Genomic DNA, 18,792 nt, shown 5'->3' on the forward strand with positions numbered 1-18,792 from the left:
CACACAGATTATCTGTCTGATATTTACATGAACAAATCTCCAGAAGCCTCCAGCAGCACAATCACGGCCCAGAGGTTACGTTCAGTGACTCAATTAGCTGAGGTGACATCTAGCAGACAGCTAGCAGCTCCCACCTGTCACTCAAACGTAAAGAAGCCACTGGGAAGGTCCGAACTCTGACTTTGACCAAAGGTAGTTCAGCCTCAGAGACCTGATTACTACACCTGATCTTAAAGTAAGCAGTGAAAGTCACGGGTTAACAAAAATGCCCTTCTGAGAGCAGACAGAGCACTTTTATTCTCATACCAGCCACAGAATAGGCTCAGATTGTTTGACAAAATTGCTAAATCCAATACATTCAATGCTTAGCTGACACTAGCTGTGTCCCAATTCAGGGGCTGCATCCTTCAAAGGGTATATTTAAAGGTCGATTGCATCGCAGCGGCGCGTCGAAGGCTGTCCCATTTCGAAGGCTCCTTCAGATGCGTCCTCCTTTTCCCCGGCCACAAAGGATCAGGAGCATCCTTCACAGCCCAATATGTCCTGAGATTCATTGTGCGCCAATTCAAACAAGATGGCGGACTCCTAAACAGCCGAGGAAGACTCTTTAAATGTTAAAGGTAGCTAAAGATACAAATGTTAAAAAAACGAAGGGGGCCTTGAAACTTTAAATTATCTTTAAAATTGTCACGTGACCTTAGTTATAGCTAATTAGCCAGCTAGCTACCTGTTGCTAGGCGACATAGGGGTATTTTGTAATGCAAGGGTAAGAGCGGGAACAGCTTGTGACGCAAACAGGAAATCCTCTGTAGAGCAGACCGTCTCATTTCAGTTCGCGTCTACACAGGCTACGATGACTCGTCCTCCGTAGCTCGCGTCATTCAAAAGATGCAGCCCCGGAAGTCAGTAAGTCAATGTTATTATGCGTAATTGTGTGTGTGTGTGTGTGTGTGTTAATGCCTCCCTCTGCCTGTAAAGATGCTTTAGTGTGTACACACCGATGCCTTCTCTCCTCACACATGAGCACAGTGTGAAAATGAAGCGTGAGAGCAAAGCTGTCCTGATTTAGCGTCTCCGTCTGTCCTGCACAGGCTGCCAACATGCAGACCATACATTACAAGCTAACATCACACACAGGCTCTGGTGTGTTTTTATATTTACTAGTGTCACCTGTAGTAAATAAGCAATAAATAAACAGGAAATAAGTGATGCTGAAACTGAATATTGACTTATTTTAAAACATACTTGGGTTAACTGAAGTCCCAGTCGAAGGATCGCCTCACAGTTTGGCATGTACTTGTAATATAGAAATAAATATCCACAGTTAGCCAGCGAGTCGCTCCTACAGATCTGCAGATTAAAACAATGACGTAATTAATACTAATTCATTAGAACGGGATTAGCCGTTCAACTCACATATGGGAAATCAATAGTCATCACCGGGACTCAAAAGATTTCCAGCATGGCTCAGGGCGACACAAGCATGCACCTACACACACACACACACACACACACACACACACACACACACACACACACACACACGCACACACACACGCTGAGGTAAATATCAGAGCCACCTGTACCCGGCTCAAGAAGCACATCTTAAAAAAAGCTGTATTTAAACAGAGATCAGTCCTTCTCATAAGGAAGCTAATCTCCTCATAAAGTTAACCCTCCAATCGATACTTCTACCGTCCTGCTCTTAGGCGTGTCACAGACCTCCTGGGGGAGAGGATGTTCTGATCACATGGTGTGTCAGAGGGTTTATGTTGGGGTGTCCTGTGTCGACCTTTACAGTTAAATCAACACAATCTCTGCAGACTGTAATGCTTGGAAATGAGGAAAACCTACGTCATCTCCAAAACAGACCGTGCTGTTTCCTGTTCACTCAGTCTGCAGGCTTTGAGTTTTGCAGGGTTCCTACACAGAAGTGTGGAATTTGATATTAGCAGTTTCCAGGGCTGGAAAAATAAATGTTCTATAATTTTGCCCCTCAGATTATTTTCAAACAAGCTGATCATACTTCAGAAAGCGTTTACACCTGCACAGTTTGTGTTAAATGCCTTTCAACAGCGCAGGACGACGCTTCATGTTTGATTTATGAAAGGCAGTCTGAGTCTTAAATGTGCTTCAGTTGTAAGGAGGATTGTGTTCTGACATTGTTTGACACGTATTAAGATGTAACAGTTCTTCTGCTCTCATTCTGTTGTTGCTCTTGTATTTTGTTCGCAGTACCTTTTATCTGTTGTAGTAAAAATAAACTTTATAAACCACTTGATGAGGGAGCACGGGCCAGAGCGTGCTTAATGTCATCTAAAGCAACGCAAGAAGCGTAGCATGCAACTAAATGCACACAAAGCTGCAGCTACACCGAGATGTCAAATCCTGCAGAAAAGCTCGGCCTCAGGTAGCTTAGAACTAAACAATAAGAATTGATGCAATAGCATGTTAACTTAACATCACAACAGCTAAATATTCTGCCTATCTGAGAGTTTAATATTCAACTGTTAAACGCAGCATTAAAGGTTTCCTCTCTGCGTGAGGAAACCTTTAATGCTGCGTTTATCGTTGTTTCCTTGGACACAGCGAATAAACAAGGCTGCACAGGTTCGTTGGGGGGTTTTAAAAAAGAAAAACAACAAGATGGTAGCAACGGTAAGTATAAATGTTTGGCTAGCAGCTGTTATTTTACTTCCTGTCTGTGCAAAGACGTTTGACAGTAGCAGTGTGGATTAAACTGCCACAAGCGGTAGATGCAACTTTTCTTCGAGCTGGCGGGACACCCTCAAATACAAAGTCTTGGACATTTAAATAAAGAAAACTTTGGAACTGTGTTGGATCCACAGACTGTATAAAAAGATGGACGACGTGACAGCTCCCTAAAAGTGAAGCCAAACCCTCTCTGTCGCCCCCTGCTGCCTGGCTGCAGTATAGCTCCTAAAGCCCGCCTCCTCCATGTTAACAGATGGGACATGAGTCAAACTATAAAATCAAAATACACGCCGAATACATTTTTGTCAAACATGGTTTCTGTCATTATAGTTAGTTCTTATCATGCTGATTTATGTCCAAGTGTTCATTTTTCTGACAAGTTTACTTTTAATTAGTTTTTTGACGCTATAAAAAGGGGGTGTGGCCTCATGATTGACAGCTCTTGACAAATCGGGCTCCTGCAACGTTCAGTTCTGGATTAGTTAAATGTGTGTTTTTGTTAGAGGAAGCGGCGGGACATGGTTACCGTGGCTCAGCCAGCCGATCTCTACTGCGCAGTCTCAGGCTCTAAATGTATTTTTTTTTTATCCTGGCTTCCCTTCTGCAGAGTGAGAGTAGATTGTTACACGTCGTCCATCTTTATATCCAGTCATTGGTTTGGAACCCAGAGTATGGCAGCAGCACAGAGAGGTGCTTTTGCATATTTATTTTAACACACTGGACAGATCAAGTCAGCAAGAGAAACGAGACCGAACAACGACAGAGAGTTTTGATTTCATACTGTGAGAGAGCCAAATTAAAGAAAATAAATCAAGAAAATAATACATGTCTTCACCCACAGGGACCGTCTACCAGCACTGACCTGGTGATCTTGTCGGTGCAGGACATGGTGATGAGCTGCTCGCCCTGTAAAACTCCGTCCCACGTCTGGACCGGCCCCCGACTCCGCACCGGCACCGTCCCCTCACCCGACTCGATTTTGGTCCTCAGGTGGCTGCGGTGCTTCCTCATGAGGTGTCTGCTGCTGTGAACTGAACACACGAACACATACAATCACAGCCTGAGCTTCATCACATTCTGTCGTCTCTTATTACACGGCTGTGCTGGATCCAATTTAATTATCCAATAAAGAAGCCTGTTATTTCTAAATAACACACAGCACATCTAATCATGTCAACAAGCAGCCCAGATTCATTCTGTAGATTTCTGATCAAATTAACTGAAAATACAGCAGAAAAACAATAAATCATTACCATCATATTTTAATAAGAAGTTTCAGTGGAGGATAAAATCTGTAATTTCTTTCTAAGCAAAGTTTAAATGAGGTTAACAGCTTCATTTAGGGAATTAAATCTTTCATCTCAGGACGGCTGGCTGTCTCATTGTTAATGAAGTGATTGACTGATTGTTGCTGGAGCGGTCTGAAGGAAAGACAGAAGGAGCCGTTCCCCTGGATGAAGTACTTCTGATGCCTCCTTGATGAACTTTTTATTATGAATGTTAGTTAAGCAAAAATAACTGACAGTACAACCCTCGTCTTTTAAACCCTGTTAGTGTGAGCACAGGCCCCAATCTGTTTTAAACATAGAGTAAGAATTAAGGGACCAAGTAGCCTCCATTTTGGTTTATGTCATCTTGTCTTTTTAAAAATCCACGTTCTGGACCAGACGTCAGAGCTGAAGAGAAGCGAGGGGTAAGCCAACCCTGAGATATCAATTAACGCTAGCGCTAGCTTGGTTAGCAAGGTGCATCCATAAACCAAAAGCTGTGTCCCAAAGCAGGCACTGCAGCCTTCGAAGGAGGCGGTCCACGCAGTCATTTGTAGCCTGCGTAGATGTTAAAGCCGAACTGAAATGAGACGGTCTGGTCTTCCTGTTTGCGTCACCAGCTGTTCCCATCCTAACCGTTGAGTCACCAAACGCCATTCTTGACGCCTAGTAACAGGTAGCAAGCTAATAATAAGATAATTTGTTTCCGAGACCGTTCATTATTCGATTGAGTTGAAACCAAAAACTTTTACATTTACGACTGCGTAAAGGTCCACCATTTGGTTTGGCGCGCAAAGCATCTTGGGATATGTTGGGCCGCGAAGGATGCATCCCATGGATTTTCGCTGCATCTGAAGGAGCCTTCAAATTGGGACAGACTTCGACGCGTTTATGTGACGCAATCGGCCAAATATGGCCTTCGAAGGCTGCAGCCCCTGGATCGGGACACTGCTAAAATAACTTGGATATTAATTGTGATTGGTGAAAAAGAAACAGGCTTTAAACAAAATGCTATTACTGAAAAAAATTGAATCCGACTCCTCAGAGTGTTTTTCAGTAGAAACAAACGCTAAACAAGACAATTTTCAGGTCATTCTGGTAGCATCTTGTCAATTACAGGTAGCCCCGCCCTAACCCCTCCCCCCCTTCCTGGTCTCTGTGACTCTTAAGTGGGAGCATCACTCACTAAATGAACATCATGCTGTGTTGAAGAAGACTTGAAACTATAGACTGAGACCATAAACTCATTAGGAAAATATTTACTGAGGGAATAAATCAGGAGAGGAGGAGGAACATTTTCTCATAGATTTTTTGTTGCCCCCTGCTGGCCACTAGAAGGAATGCAGGTTTAAATCACCATTGGTCTCACTTTTCAGACCCAGATGCTCCGTCTACTTCTCAGGTGTTAACATCTTTAAGTAATTACATGTGAGTTTACAGGGCAGCATGACTTGACCGTAAAAAGTCTGTGAAGTAGAAAAAAGACAAACAAAACAATATTTTTCTTGCTTCCAGTAAATAACATACCTTCCTAATCGGGTCACAGAGTGCATGTTGGTAACTGCTGTTTATGTTTTAATTCAGGCTTAAACTCTCCTTCCTTCCCTCTTCTTTTCCTCCGTGTTTCTTCGGCTGATGTGACAGCAGCTAAAATTTAAGCCCCGACTTCTCAGAAGTGTTTAAGAACAGTCGGGAAAAGGTACTGTGTAATTTTCTAATCTCTAAGAGCGCACAGCAGAACATTTAAAAGGTTTAATGACCAAAAAACGTCAGGTTCAAAGGCTTCTGCAGTCATCTTTTCTCCCTCCCTCCTTCCATCCTTACTGGTTTCATGAAAATCTCAGCCTGTAGTGTAAAGTCAGAGCTGGATAGCAGCGTCAGTCTGGGATGAAAGGAGGGAGAAATATTCATTTGCCTGACGGAAACTGTAGTCCAGATTACATTTCTGAGCTCGTAGGCCACCAGAAAAATGCTGGGCAAATCGTCTAAATGAATATACAATTTATTTTCAGTGGGTAAGCAATAAAAAGTCATTTAGTCAGCATAGCCTTGCTGAATGAGGCCGAGGACGGGGTGTGACATGAAAGAGATGCAAGCTGCTTGACTGAGAAAATAGCCCTGAGAAAATAATCTGACTGACTGAGAGAACGAGTGATTTATTAACTTAGAAATGCATCATGTGTATTAAAACTGCTTTTCTTTTAAGTGTTTTCAGGACTGTAAATATATGTAAAATGGATTAAACAGAGTGACTGCTGTCTTACGGTCTGCGGTGATTTCATATGGCGAGTTGAGCCTCCCGTCCCCGCACGGCGACGTGCTGATGTACATGTGGAAATGGACGTTGTCTCTCAACCTGTAGCCGCACTCCTTGTGCCGCACGAATATCGACTCCTCCCAGTCCTCCGGCCTTTTACTGAAGCAGAGAGAGAGAAACAACAAGTAGGAGGGTGACTGATGAGAAAGGTAACACCATTCATCACAGCTTAGGAAATAGATTTCCTCTTTTCGTTTCCAATGATGGAGTGAGGCAGAGGCGGAGAGATGGACACCGGCTCTCTCTGACTAAACTCCATTCACCTGCTGTCACAGAGTCCTGGACATCACTCAGGATGTCCAAATGGGAAACACAGAGGGCGACTTTAACCTGTGATCTATACAGGCTCTGCCTTTGAGTCATGAAAGTGTCACCATGATGGTCAACAAAAGAAATATACAAGCTCTTAATGCAGCGTTGATTGTACTGGTCCAGTCAGAGAATTAATGATTGAGACTGGATGGAATAAAATAATAAAGAACTCACACAGATAGCTTGCAATAATACGTAGCAACCAGCTAACGTTAAACTGATGCCTGTACTGTTGTTATATTTGCTGTTAGTAGTGAAGCAACAAATACACAGACTACGTTGCTAGCTAGCTAAAGTTGAAGCTAAAGTCTGCACAGTTGATATATAATGGTTGTCAGGTGTAAATCAACGTACAGACCAGGCTGCTAGCTAGCGAACATTACAGTGTAGGTTTGCACATTTATAGATTGGCTGTTGCGGGGAACATACGCACAGGCGATGTTGCTAGCTAGCTAACGTTAAAAGCTTAAGTCTACAGTTGTAACATTGGCTGTTTGGGGTGAAGAAAGTGCACAAACTATGTCTGTCACTAGATAACGTCAAAGCTAACGTCTGTACACTTGTTATATTGGCTGTTTGGGGTGAAGCAACTCACACATAGACCATGTTATTAACTAGCTAATGTTAAAGCTAACGTCTGTCTTGTTGTAGTGGCTGTGGCAACAGGCTCACAGACCATTGAGCTGACTAGCTGAAGTTAAAACTAAAGTCCGTACATTTGTTAATTGGCTGGTTGACAACGTTTGTAGCTCAGTAATGTGAGAACTATGGCCCATACATATATTTGCTGTGAGGGGAGACAAAATAATTGCACAAACTATATTCATAACTAGATAATATCAAAACTAATGTCTGTACAGCTGTTATATATTGGCTGTTCGGTTAAATTAAGAAACATACACAGAAAACCATGTTGCTAACATGCTGATGCTAAAGCTTACACCTGCACAGCTGTTTTCTCTTTCGGTTAAAGCAACAAATGTCCAGACCATGTTTCTCACGTGCTAACGTCAAAGCTTTAGTCTGCAGATTGCTTTATGGGCTGTTTGGCTTGAAGCAAACTTTGTAAACTGAGCATAATCCGACCTTTTTTAGCGAGCTAACGTCAAAGCAAAAGTCTGTACAATCGTTACATTAGCGGTTTGCGGTGAATCAACAAATGCATCGACCATGGTGTTAGCTAGCTAATGTTTCAGTAAAAGTCTGTACAATTGTTATACTGGCTGTTTAGTTGAAGCAACATAGTCACAGGCCATGTTGCTAGCTAGCTAAAAGTAAAGTCTGTACAGTTGCTTTGCTGGCTATTTGAGGCAAAGCAGCATGCGCGCAGACAATGCTAAGTAGCTTACCTTAAAAATAAGGTCTTTACTAGGCTACCTGGCTGGGTGGGGGTATGGGTTTCTTTGTATTTTTGGTTGTATTTTGTTTTGTGTTATATTTTGTTTGTCTCTGTTGTTGATGTTGTGTTTTTTGGCGTATTTGTTGTTCTGTTTTGATTAATATGAAAAATGTAAATATTGGTCCTCTCAGTCTTGTAAGCTAAACCCTAAACATCTACCAATAAAAAACATTTAAAAAAAAGTCTTACATTTTTTTTAAGTGGTTGATTGGAATTAAGCAAAATACACAGAGGCCATGGTAGTAGCTAGCTAACGCTAAAGCTAACATATGTTCAATCAGTAAATCAGTTGTTTGTAAATAAACAGGCTTCACGATGGTGAAGTCGTCAAATTTATGGGAAAAAACTTCTTTCTGAAGACGTATTTATAGCTTAAAACACTATTAATGTATGCAATTAGATTTATATGCTTATATAGAAGACATGTTGACATTATATAAAACAAAATAAGTCATGAATAAGTGAAAATAAGGTTTTTTCCTCAAACATTAACAATGAGTTGAATATTTGTTGAATATGAAGCTGACTCTGTGACACTTAATTTAACTTGTATACAAAACTTCCAAAACTAGGTCATTGTTTTTGCTACAAGCAGGAATAAAGTTTTCATCACTCACACACATATAAATACATTCACACTGTATATTTAAACTATGTATAAGAATGCAAAGCACGACTGCATCTTAATATAACCTCTCCTCCGTCTCCGGTGTCCTTTCACTGAGTGTAAATATGGCAGTTCTGGCATTTTGTTTGGTCATTTCATTATGAGTTATCTCTCCCATTAGCCATTTTACTCAGCCGCAAAGTCTCTACCTGCCATGCAGCATTGTGCTAAGACAAAAAGTCAGTGCTGTGTATGCAAATATGACATTCAAAGATGGAGACTTCTGGCCACTAATCTGATGAATCAGCCTGGCTATCAGCTTCCTCAGGGAGCTGAAAGTCATAATATATGCTTATGCACCGGAGGCAGTTAGGAGTCAAAGCTCATCAACACTGTCTCTTGATACTGGTAAAAATGTTGGTGTGCACTGGAGCACACTGTACAGGTTGCACACAAAGTAAATGCATTTAAAAAAGTGCTTAAAACAAATAGTCCATTTAGACCGTGAGCTGAACCAGTTAAGTGCGTGATAATATGCTTAGTTAGCTGGAGAGAACCGCGCACATATGGCTCGTTGATTATTGAAAAGTCTCCGGTGAGATAAAGCGGGGCTCTTTCCATGGAGCTTATTATAGAGGAGAGACTACTCTTTGGCAGTGCAGCATGAGGTCACAGCAAACATGATAGTTAATGCTATTAAGCACACTTCAATGCAACCTGTAATGTAATGCATGTTTTAAAAACTTAACTCCATAAAGCAGACACAGCATCAAGGCGGCGCTGAATGTTCGGTGGATTTGAACTGAATTACTCAAGCACTTCATGTATCACATTATAATCTGAAACTGAGAGGGGCGGTTCTGAGGCATTATGGGTACTTATATACTAAGATTATGTATTAGTGTGCCCATAAGGCTAACAATTGCACTGCCATATGTTTCCAAAGTTTGCTAATATTCTTAGCTAATTCCAAGTCCAACTCACTTAGCCACAACTCTCTGCAGTCCAACACAAGTCATCATGTTATCGATTGGTTATAACAAGCATTATCTGGGTATCTGGGTATTGAGAATGTAAATACAACTGTTACAATTACGAAGCTGCAGAGAATTAAAGCAAGCTCAACTAAAGGCAGATCTTTACCTCAAGAAGAGTTCCAGTTGAGAGTAGAGGAAGCGTAGCAGCGCTCTGCGGGCCGTGACCTCAGCGTGACAGTCGTTGACCACTTGTCCCTGGTCGCTCAGATACTCCCCGTTGATGCACTTGGTTCCTGTCGATAACGCCACCACCTGGGCGTGCCTCAGGTCCAGACCTGTTCAACAAAAACACACAGAGAAACGTATGTCTTATTGTGCCTGTCATATAGAAGCTTAATAGACCATATTCACATGGCGGCCATTTTCATCTGACATCCCCCTCAGGTTGTGATGCTCAGATGTTGTTTGAATCGTGTCCTGCTGTTTTACAGGTTAAATTAATGCCATTTGACAAATTGTTATCATTTGACTGCTTCTACATTGAAAGGCAGAGAAGAGTAAAAACCTGGAGCGAGGTCTGGTCATATTCAAGCTAACACAACAATTTTTAAAAGCCACTTCCTACTTTTAGACTACATAGCTAACGTTAGCATTTCGCCAGTTGCTAGCTAATGTCAACGTAAGGCTGAAAGATAATATTACCGTTAACGTTTTTAGTTTAAATTCCTAGCTAACCTACATAGCATTTTCCTTCCTGGCAATTGCAGTGTTAGCTAGGAAGTGGTTGGAGGCTAACATTAGCTGTTGTATAATAGGTTATCAAAAATGTTAATGTAGCTTAAAATATGGCCGGGTTTGCTCAACCTATCCATCCACTTACAACCTGAACACAGCGGTTTTTATAACATCATTTGAGCCATGACGTCAAAAGAAAATGGGCGCCCTCTGACTATAACGGTAACCCACACTTTTATTTCATGACTTTTCTTTTTGGGGGAGCCATTAGTTTTTGCTTTGAAGAAAGCCCAAGAACATACAGAGTGTTCCAGGAAATCAGAAACACTGTTATTACCAAGAGGAAACTAACACTTAAAGTCACCTGTTGCTAGCTAATGCTAACAAGAAACCAGCAGGAAGATGACTTCAGGTGAAAAGCCTGAGCGCTCAAACTAAATGTAATTCTTATTTATGTATTTATGCAAAATCGATAAAGCGTCCTCTTTGAACAGGACAAATTGCATCTTGGACTAAAAGCCCTGGTTGGCTTCAGTTAAACATAAAAGGCCACTAGTTTTTTTGTTTTTTATTATATACAGACACATTTTCTTTCTCAGCACGCAGCCACTTTGGCACCTGCGGATATTTTTTCCAGTTTTAGACATGCCTACTTTGCCTCAGGAGGAGTAAAGATACATTGCATTATTGTGCCAAAAACGGCCTTACACTAAGATGTAAAGTTGTCATGTCAAACCAGCAAACCTGCCTTTTGTGTACAAGGTAGGTGGCTGTTTTTGGCCGCACATATACAGCACATTGAATGGAAAAGAATGAGGTGGCTCTCAGAGACTTTCTTAGAGGTCAACAGGTTTGTAAAAATAATTTTTAGAAGGAATACGATACATTTTGTTGACAGTATAAATATCAGCCTAACTTAAAATAAGTAAAACAAATAAAAATGCAACAATAACCAGCGATGAAAAAGATGGACCTCAGTTGGCCAGCAGAGTTCCCTTCGCTCACACGGTGGAATAAAAGAGAAAACACAAGAGGAGAACAGGGTAAAAAGGTCACTCTGACGGATAACTATGGGTTATTTTTATAACCACAGTTCTCTGAGCAGCATGAGTGAGCGTCTCCTCAGAAGCTCCTATCGCACCACAGCAGCCTGGATTAACTGGATCCAAAGAGTGAGGGAGGGACTGCACCTATAAACTGGCACCATGTCCTCACAGACCCATACTGGAGTCTGGTGGGCCTGAAACCAGGAAAAGGACACATCTCATAATTTAGCATGTGTGACTTTGGATAACTTGTGTTCTTCAATTAGCCGGTCATTGGCATGTGGTCACAAGGCCACCTGAGCTTTCTTATACCTGCCTCAGTTCACCTTCTACATGCTGATCGTTTATCCTCTGAGAAGCAAGCCTGGTACGTGTACTGTGGCTGGCATCATGGGATGTAGATGTAATATTTACAAAGTGAACAATTACTAAGGCCTAGTTAAAACACGCATGTTTGCTATCAGGCCGAGGTAAGTTGGTCTTACCTCCGACCCTGGTGGAACTGGCCGACGATAATGGTCTGTTTTTGTTTTGTTTATGGCTGTGTTAAAATACTTCTGAGTAAGATGGTGTGCTTCTTTATTATAATCTATCTTTGTTTTTTCCTTTGTCTTGTTTCATTTCCACATTGAGTAGAATTCAGGTGACGCTTTGTTTAGTAATTAGGGTAGGCACGATACGCTCAGGCTTCAGCCAACAGCCTTTTATTCAGTCAAAAAATATGTTTGTTTTATTTGACTAATTATTGGATAATATTTAACTGCTTTAAAACTGTATGGACAATTGTTGTTATGCTACTGTATGTTTATATATGACCAAAATAAATAACTAACTAACTAATTGGCATCAGAAAATATCTGTGCCCTACACAGCATTGCATAACCAGAGCAAATGTCCAGGCTGGAAGTACAGAATGCAGCCATGCATGCTCCTCAGAAGATGTCTTTTCATCCTCTTTATCTGCTGTTGTCAAATCTACATGTCAGCTGCTCCAACGATCGAGGTTCAGAGAAGCAAAGAGAAGGTCCTAAATACCTGGGAGAGAGGGGCAGAAGCCGTGAGTAGCAGACGTTGCCTAAGCCTACAAAATAATGACACTTCTAAGAAGTAGCACAAGTGATTCTCCAGAAGTACCATGTGGGCTGAGAACAATGTGCCCCATGCTAAAGGTTTAATCTGGTCTTATCCCAGGTCTTCAAATACATAAACATCCACCTTAAGTGTCTCAAACAGACGGACAAGGAAGCGTCTGTTTAAGGTCTGTTACTCTCATTTCTTCTGCGTGTTTAATGTGAAACTGTCCATTTGGTCAAAATAGTCAGTTAGTCAAAAAACTACTTGGTTAAGTTGAGGAAAACATCTTGGTGCGACTTAAACTGAGTTAACGTTGACTTTAGTCTCCAACGGTACAGGAAGCCTGCTCTGCTGGGTGATGTCCTCAGACTCATCCATCCCGCTTACAGCCACCCTCAACAGACGTTATCAGTCCTTCTGCAATGTTCTGTGCATGTAATTTAAAATAAAGATATTGCTTCAGATTGGTTTAAATTGGAGTTAGTTAAATGCCCATGTGCCATGCAGAATATAAGGGTATCTTGTCTGTATGAGATGAGGTGTGTGAAAAGGAGCAATATTTGACGATTAGGGAACGAGAACGAGCCGAGAGTTTTGTGCTACAGAAGTTAAACTATACTCTGAAAGGACTAGGTGTTTGAATGAGTCACAGTGCCCAAATTAACGGAGCAATGGTCTTTACTTAAACTTGGTTCCATCCAGTTCTGTCTCAAACAGCAGGACTGTAGCTTCTCACCTGGGCAGTGTTCTCAGTATGAGTCATGGAGAAAATGCTATGAGACAGATCACAGATCATGAGGTTATCTGGGCTCCTGTTGGTTTTCCTTTGAGAAGAAGACACTTTTCTCAGTGAGGATTCAGGCCAGTGCAGGGCCATGTGAGAGACAGACTGACTGACAGATAGACGGGGGTGCTGCAGAGCGGAGGAGGGGTGGATCAGCACGTTAACGGCATGCCATTCCTTCCTTGGCTGCCACAAATCTCTCCCATCGCCTCTGAAAGTCAGGCTTGGCTGGCTCCTGGCAGACCTGCAGGCACCGCCGGCCCGGCACATGAGCTTTTATCAGCCTCGGCCCAGATGGCACCGCGGCGGAGGAGGCCTGACACCTCCACTGATGAGGGATGGGAAGGAGGGCGAGGGAGGAGAAAGAGGACTGAGGGAGGAGTGTGTGCGGTGTGTGTGTGGGCAGTTTAGGAAAAAAAGAGCATAGAGAAGAGGAAGAAAGGAAAGTCTGAGGTCAGGTGAAACAAGTTCAACTCCTGATGAAAACTTTATATGTTAGTAGAATAAAGTTACTTCGTACATGTTAGAAACACTTTTAGTTTTTCTTAATCAGATGTTAAACAAAGCAACAGCTTCTTAAATAACGAGGTGTGAATGATGTTGTGATTAATAATGTTTCATTCCTCTGCGAGTCGTTCTTTAACACCTTGTTGGGGCGCAAACAGATCATTAACAGATTTATGTATATAATGTGTGCACAGCTTCAGACACCTGTACATACAGCTGTGAAGTGAGTCATTAAATGTGTTAACTGTCGTAATTTATATCAGCACCATTAAAGCAGCTTTAAGCATCTTATGCAGTTAAATACCACTCAGTTATAAAAGCACATTAAGGTCTTTAAAGAGCAGGTTATATCGTATGTATGACTGTAACGCACCATAATTATCTCTCTGTGATGAGTGTAACTATCAGTAGAAATAACCCTCACACTCCTCTGTGACAAAGCGAGTTCAGAAAGGTAACACACTCCCCCGATTTCATTCTTCTGCTTTTCCTCGCCGTTCCACTTTGCGATTGTTTAGATCAATTTTGCAGTGGATAATTTCTGCTGCGCTGCTCACTACCCTGCCATGAAATTGGCAGTGAGGTTGCCTTCAGTTTGCAGGAGAGGAGGAGGAGGAGGAGGAGGAGGAGGAGAGATGAATGAGAGAGACACACAGACGAGACGGAGAGCCCCACCGGCTGTGTGCTGTTTTTAAACCAGGAATAATCAGCTGCATCACACAAATACAGAGACAGAGGGTCAAAAGGAACGAGGTAGAGCGGAGTCAAAGGCCTGAGGCTCTCCTCACACACAGATACATCTGTTACTGGTGATTCAAAGATGTCACACCCCGGGATAACAGCACTGTCACAAAGCATGTACATCACACACGGAGAACTGCAGCTACTCACTATGGAAACTGTTCACTGCACAATACTGTCAACAGCCTCTAACAGGAGGACAAAGACACACTGCTGCACTGTGCCAACCAGGAGGTAGGAACACTTTTCTGTCAGGTGAACACAGGTGCTTATTTAACACATATTCTGATGACCTCCCCTGAACCAAAGTGAGGGGGGGGGAAGTGGCAGGTGGTAGAAATCAAGCTAAGCTGTGCAATTTCCCTGTCAGGAATTTCACGGAGCTTGTTCAGGTTACAGTGTGATCAAACTGCACTTAAATTCTAATTATTAGCAGACTTTTTAAAGCTTATTTGGTACATTATGAAATGCCATGTTATATTGAGCCAGAGGGATTTTGGTTTCCTATTGAGAGGCACCTTTGTCTGGCAGATGGAGTCCAAACTGTTCTGTGTTTTGGCATGCATACACAGCTTTCAAAATAGGTGTGTGAGCTAATCTTTGGCCATGACAAGTCACCGCTGTAACAAACGCTGCATTCAGGTGGTGACAGAATAATAACTGTCTTCAAGTGATATCGTGTTTATTGTGTCATTCATAAATATACAGTGTATGTACAGTGTTACAGCAGCTCAGTCTAATACTGAGCTGCTGAGGTGGCTAACCCAGGAGTGGCCCTGACCGAGACCATAAACTTCCTGTCCGTTATACCTGAGCTGCAGTAGCACAGCGACATTAAATGTACCAAAAAATCATAGCATAAGACACACTTTTGGCTTCTACATACTGTATAACACTTCTAATATATATTGATATCTGAAAGCCTGTAAATAGCTTCATGTTCATGTGACCCTGTGTCGAGCTTGTTGTCCGTGTTTTAAGCGTGTGTTTGTGTGTCTGTTCCTTGTGCACAAAAATCTGATTGTGTAAATTAACGTGAATCCTAACACCTGCAGCTGGAACAACAGCTCGGAAAATCTAGGAACATTTTTGTACACGACTCTCTGAGTTGGTTTTATATTACACAGAAACATGGCCAACAAAGTAAATATTGGGTTATGGTACGACACTTTAATACATTTATTTATACTATAGGGTACTATTTTCTAAGTTCACCTTAAATATGATGAGAATACTGAAGCTAGTTTTGTCGAGAATTCTTATTCTCTAGAAATTCAATTCTTTTTAGTCAGTCCTGAATCCTTCGTTTATATCAATCTTACACATGTAGAATCTGTAGGCAGTGGCGTAGATTTCCGGGACGTCAGGTGTTCTGTTTTCTGTCTGAAGTACGCTTGTAGTAATACTGACCAATCACGTATCAGCAGGCTGCGGCGTATGCAGGAAAAACAGTCCGTGTGGAGAGCAAAAGCAGGCGGGACGTAATCCACCGTAATGACATCCCGGCTCCATCAGCATCATCTGACGACGATTTCGCTTCTTATTAATCTCTATAAACAGACATCTGCATGCTAACAGCTAACGGCTAACAATCTGTTCTAGATATAAAATTCAACTTGAGATAAATTCCTTGACGCTGTCTCACGAAAGCCGTTCAGCATTCAGATTTCCCGACTTCCTCGAATGCATCAAAAATGCTGGCTCCGCCCTCAATCGATCCGAATGAGCATTTTAAAAGTAGTTTCAGTAAAGTTAAGACCCGTTAATGAAAGTCAATCACATTAAAAACTGTTTTTCTGTGAACAATGCAGCATGTGGAAAAGGAAGTGGTTTATCGCTCACCGCTGGCTGCACGCCCCGGCATGTTCACAGGCGTGCCCAGAGGCTGTATCGTCGTCAGACTACAGCCGATGGGATCTGAGACTGAGAGTCTACTGACTTTTTCTTTTATCTGCTGGTTTCACAGGCTCACAGTAACAGACAGAAACAGCCTGAGCAGTTTTTAAAAATCTGTTCAAAGATCACTGAAGTGAAACAGACAAATCTGAAATCTTTTTTTCTGTTAGCAACCAACAAATCCTCCAGAAAGCTGCAGGTTCTCTAGCTTCTCCAGGAGATGAGAATTTTCTCTATCAGGATGTTTTGTTTTACCTGCTTGTAAAAGTATTCTAAATCATTCATCCCTTAATCAGACGAATAAATCCTCCAAAGGTTTTCTTTTTTTTGGACAGACTCCTTTTACTGTTTTATTAACTCTTGTTTATTTATCAGCACTAGTTTTAGACCTTGCTCTATATTTGAGCTCTCTTCCTGTCACTTCTGTTGTTTGGATGTTGTCGTTTTATTTACAAGATGCTCCAAGTCAATGTTATTGCATGTATATTTGTAATATGGTATTAGTTAGTAAAAGTAATTTGCTGTCTATGTAAAGTGATTGAGATGAGTTAGATGAGGAATAAAGGGAACCACATTTTATCTGAAGCATCCATGTTTAAATTAAAGCCAGTGAACACATGAAAGTTGGAAGAACGGCTTCATAAAGTGAGAACTTTCACCATCTCCGGAACACATGACTGCCGGGTTAATGCTTTCTTTTAATGCCCCACTTCCTCCAAAACTATGACCTGCATGAAAAAGACAGCCGAGTGGCCCCTTTAACAAAGCAGGATATTATGACCATATATGGGTCTCTGCTCTGAGACCTAAATGTTAAACTGTATTAAGGTTTTAAGTCTGGATAATAAACGTAGCCTGCATGTAAAACCTGACATGTCTTTGCTGAACCCGTTTTCTCTCTAACATCAGAATATAAGTGATCATATTTATCAAACAGCTCCGGCCTCTTTAACCTCTGTGTTTCTGCTTAATGTTGCATCACTTCCACCCCAAAACTCCGTCTGCATGTTGGCAAAGTGTCCTCTCAGCACCAGCCTGCATCACACTACATTACCCAGCTCTGCAGCAGACTGGGAGCCAGACGATCAGGCTGTTAGACCACACTGCTTCACCTAAATGTATATTTGATTTAAGAGGCCAGGACGCTGATTGAAGGGGCCGGACTGTTCTGGGAGAAACACAGTATGATGCACTGATGTCAATCGAGGACACACAAGAAAAACAAGGACGTTAAAGTCAATGTTTACACTCTCCGTTTGGTACGGGAGGGGCGGAGAGACTAGTACATGTCAAGCTCCAAAAACACTGTATCCTACATGTCCCATAATGCAACACAACATACTATGTCACTCAACCTGCAGGTACAGCATCTTTCAGACTCTAGATCTCTAGAAACAAAAACTGTCTGTTAAATACGTTTAGGCCCAGACCCAAGCCAGAGTGAGGACAAAAAAGGATTGAATAATTATTTGTAATTTCCCCTTATTTTCACAGAATGCACCAAAGGTGATCGGTGATAAATACTAAGAAGGACCAGACTCATCTTTGGATATCCACTGAGAATACACAAGGATCCCTTCACAATAAAAGTCTTCCCTAAAGTCCTTTATGGGTGTTTTTGATTTATGCTTCTCGATAAACCCGCTCCACAACATTTCATCATCTGACAGCAGCTGGTTTCATGGATAAATATATAACATACTGCATGCAATGCAAACTACTAAAAGTCTAAAAGTCTGATTTAATACCAGTTAAATACCAATTAAAATTAAAAATAAATTAAACATTCATTTTGGCAGCTATTTTAGATTCAGTCTCAGTCACACTTTTACCCTTTATAATTTTAGTCAATGACAACTCGAAATATTTGAGTCCAGTTTTAGTTGATAAAAAGTCTTCACATTTTACTCATTGACCACCTCCAGTCTCGTCGTCTCGTTTTTACCTGTTTGCTTCAGGTAACATTAACACTTTAATATCAGCAGATCCAAACAGTAAAAGAGCGATGAGGACACAGCATCTAAAGATTACTTTTCAGCATCACTCATCGCTTCTTATTTAAACTGAAGCAGCTGATGATCGCTCCTTGTGGTGCTGTGAGCGCGCTCAGAGCCTGAAGCAGGAGTTAACAGATAAAGTTTGCAAGCACCTTCATGATACCCGATGTCTCTAACTGGTTCTTGGGACTTTAAATAATCACAGATTTTGAATGTCGACAGCCCACCACTAACATTTGAGTCCCATCTCGTCTTGTTAATAGAAACAAAACATACGTGTCATCAGAGTTTTTTATGTTATCAGACGTCTCGTCTTCGACATGGAAAAAAGGTTGTTGATGAACATTTAATTTTCGTGAACTAAATGAACACTGCATAACTCCCACCTGTTTTAATAGAAGTATTCAGGTTTCAGTT

General features: G+C 41.6%; 1 protein-coding gene across 1 annotated transcript in view; it reads right to left on the reverse strand.

Annotated features, from left to right (window-relative positions):
- Window positions 1–18,792, reverse strand: part of adarb2 (adenosine deaminase RNA specific B2 (inactive)) — a 213,067-nt gene that overhangs the window by 13,316 nt on the left and 180,959 nt on the right. Inside the window, exons 5-7 of the mRNA XM_069667522.1 lie at window positions 9,762–9,930; window positions 6,248–6,399; window positions 3,578–3,746 (exon numbers count right to left, since the gene is read on the reverse strand). Of these exons, the coding sequence (XP_069523623.1) occupies window positions 3,578–3,746; window positions 6,248–6,399; window positions 9,762–9,930 (490 nt within the window). The remainder of the gene's footprint in view (window positions 1–3,577; window positions 3,747–6,247; window positions 6,400–9,761; window positions 9,931–18,792) is intronic.

This window comes from Semicossyphus pulcher, unplaced genomic scaffold, assembly GCF_022749685.1.
Source record: "Semicossyphus pulcher isolate SPU_LCO1_2020_fin unplaced genomic scaffold, fSemPul1.0.p SCAF_18, whole genome shotgun sequence".
Taxonomy (NCBI): Eukaryota; Metazoa; Chordata; class Actinopteri; order Labriformes; family Labridae; genus Semicossyphus; species Semicossyphus pulcher.